The 1,548-nt window shown below is 37.9% G+C and overlaps 1 protein-coding gene across 1 annotated transcript; it reads right to left on the reverse strand.

The window, feature by feature from the left end:
* Positions 1-349: 349 nt before the first annotated feature.
* LOC140070097 (olfactory receptor 12D2-like) lies at positions 350-1,321 on the reverse strand. The gene has a single exon (XM_072116431.1). The coding sequence runs from the start codon at positions 1,319-1,321 to the stop codon at positions 350-352; it is 972 nt and encodes a 323-aa protein (XP_071972532.1).
* Positions 1,322-1,548: the final 227 nt, after the last annotated feature.

A 1,548-nucleotide genomic window follows, 5' to 3' on the forward strand; every position in this document is an offset into this window, starting at 1 on the left:
CTTTTATCTTTTACATTTTTTTTTTTTCAGCTTAATGGGTTAATGCAGGTCATGGGGAATCATACCTAAGATGGTAATAGGTGGTGGGAAGCAATGGAGAGAAAAAAAACAGAGTGAAATAAAAAAATAAAAAGCTTTAACCACTGGCTGGAGGCGAAGGGTTATACAGACGAACCCCACTCATCTTACATCAGACTTCACCAACATTGTAATTTAAAATGGCTACTTTGCCCAGAGACTCAAACAAATCTGGTGGCTTTTGGTGGCTTTTGGTGAAACATGCGTAGCTTGATTGGAAAAATGTAAAAATAAGCCCCATACAATTGTGATAAGTAAAAGATGTGTTGATTTAACAAAAATGTAAATTCCATAGATTCAAGGTCTTTCTTCTACAATGTAATTTCTTAAACATGCTTCTCAATGATGTTTGAACTTCTTTATTTCTTAGGGTGTAAATAATAGGATTAAATGATGGAGTGATTAATGCAAACAATATAGCGGCAACTCTGTCTCTTTCAATTGAAGTATCAGAGTCAGGGCCAAGGTAAGTAGACATGGCCGTTCCATAGAACACCATGACCACAGTCAAGTGTGCAGAACATGTGGAGAAAGCTTTCTTCTTTGAAGACTGATGAGCAACCAGGTGGCTGATGATGTAGAAATAGGACAGTACTGTCAGAATGAAGGTGCCTGTGCAAATGAATCCACTAAAGTAAGTAAGAGTCATCTGATTGACCCTGGTATCTTTACAAGCCAATTTTATTACAGGTTTCACATCACAGTAGAAGTGATGAACCCTATTAGCATTACAAAATGGCAGCTGTGATGTCATCAGTGCATTCACTAATGATGTTGTGAGACCAGCAGCCCAAGATATAAAGACAAGACTGAGGCAAACTGACTTTCTCATAATTATCTTGTACCGAAGAGGATGGCATATAGCAACATATCGGTCATAACCCATGGCAGACAGAAGGACTCCCTCTGAGAAACCCAATGAGTGGAAGAAATACATCTGCACAATACAAGCTTTGATGGAGATCACATTCTGCATCCAAAACCCAACCATCATCTTAGGTACTGTGACAGTAGAAAAGCAGATGTCCAGAAATGAAAGATTGGCCAAGAAGAAATACATTGGGGAATGAAGGGAAGGATCTCTGGTGGCCAAAATTATGATGATGATATTGCCTGTAATATCAAGCTGGTAGCAGAAAAGAACAAATATGAAGAGGATCTTTCGAAGCCAGGGCAAGTCTGTGAGTCCGATGAGGATGAAATCAGATACTGATGTTCCATTCCAAGGTTCCATCTTTTCCATTCTATACGTAAAATATTTGGTTTCTATTGATTGTTAGTTATTCATCTTAGTTGACATGTTATATTTAGAGATGGGCAAATCGATTCTAACAAATTGGAATTGGTTTAGCAGTTCAGGAAAACTTTGATTTGTCATGAATCCAAAGTTTATGGTGATTCGTGGGAACGAATTACAAATTATTTTTCCCTTTTATTAGCAAAAGGGCTGCAAGCAAAAGGGTTCCTCAC

This window comes from Engystomops pustulosus, chromosome 7, assembly GCF_040894005.1.
Source record: "Engystomops pustulosus chromosome 7, aEngPut4.maternal, whole genome shotgun sequence".
NCBI classification, from domain to species: Eukaryota; Metazoa; Chordata; class Amphibia; order Anura; family Leptodactylidae; genus Engystomops; species Engystomops pustulosus.

Bases quoted from the DNA above. Each gene is read 5' to 3' on its own strand.
- LOC140070097 (XM_072116431.1), bottom strand. From the start codon at position 1,321: ATGGAAAAGATGGAACCTTGGAATGGAACATCAGTATCTGATTTCATC.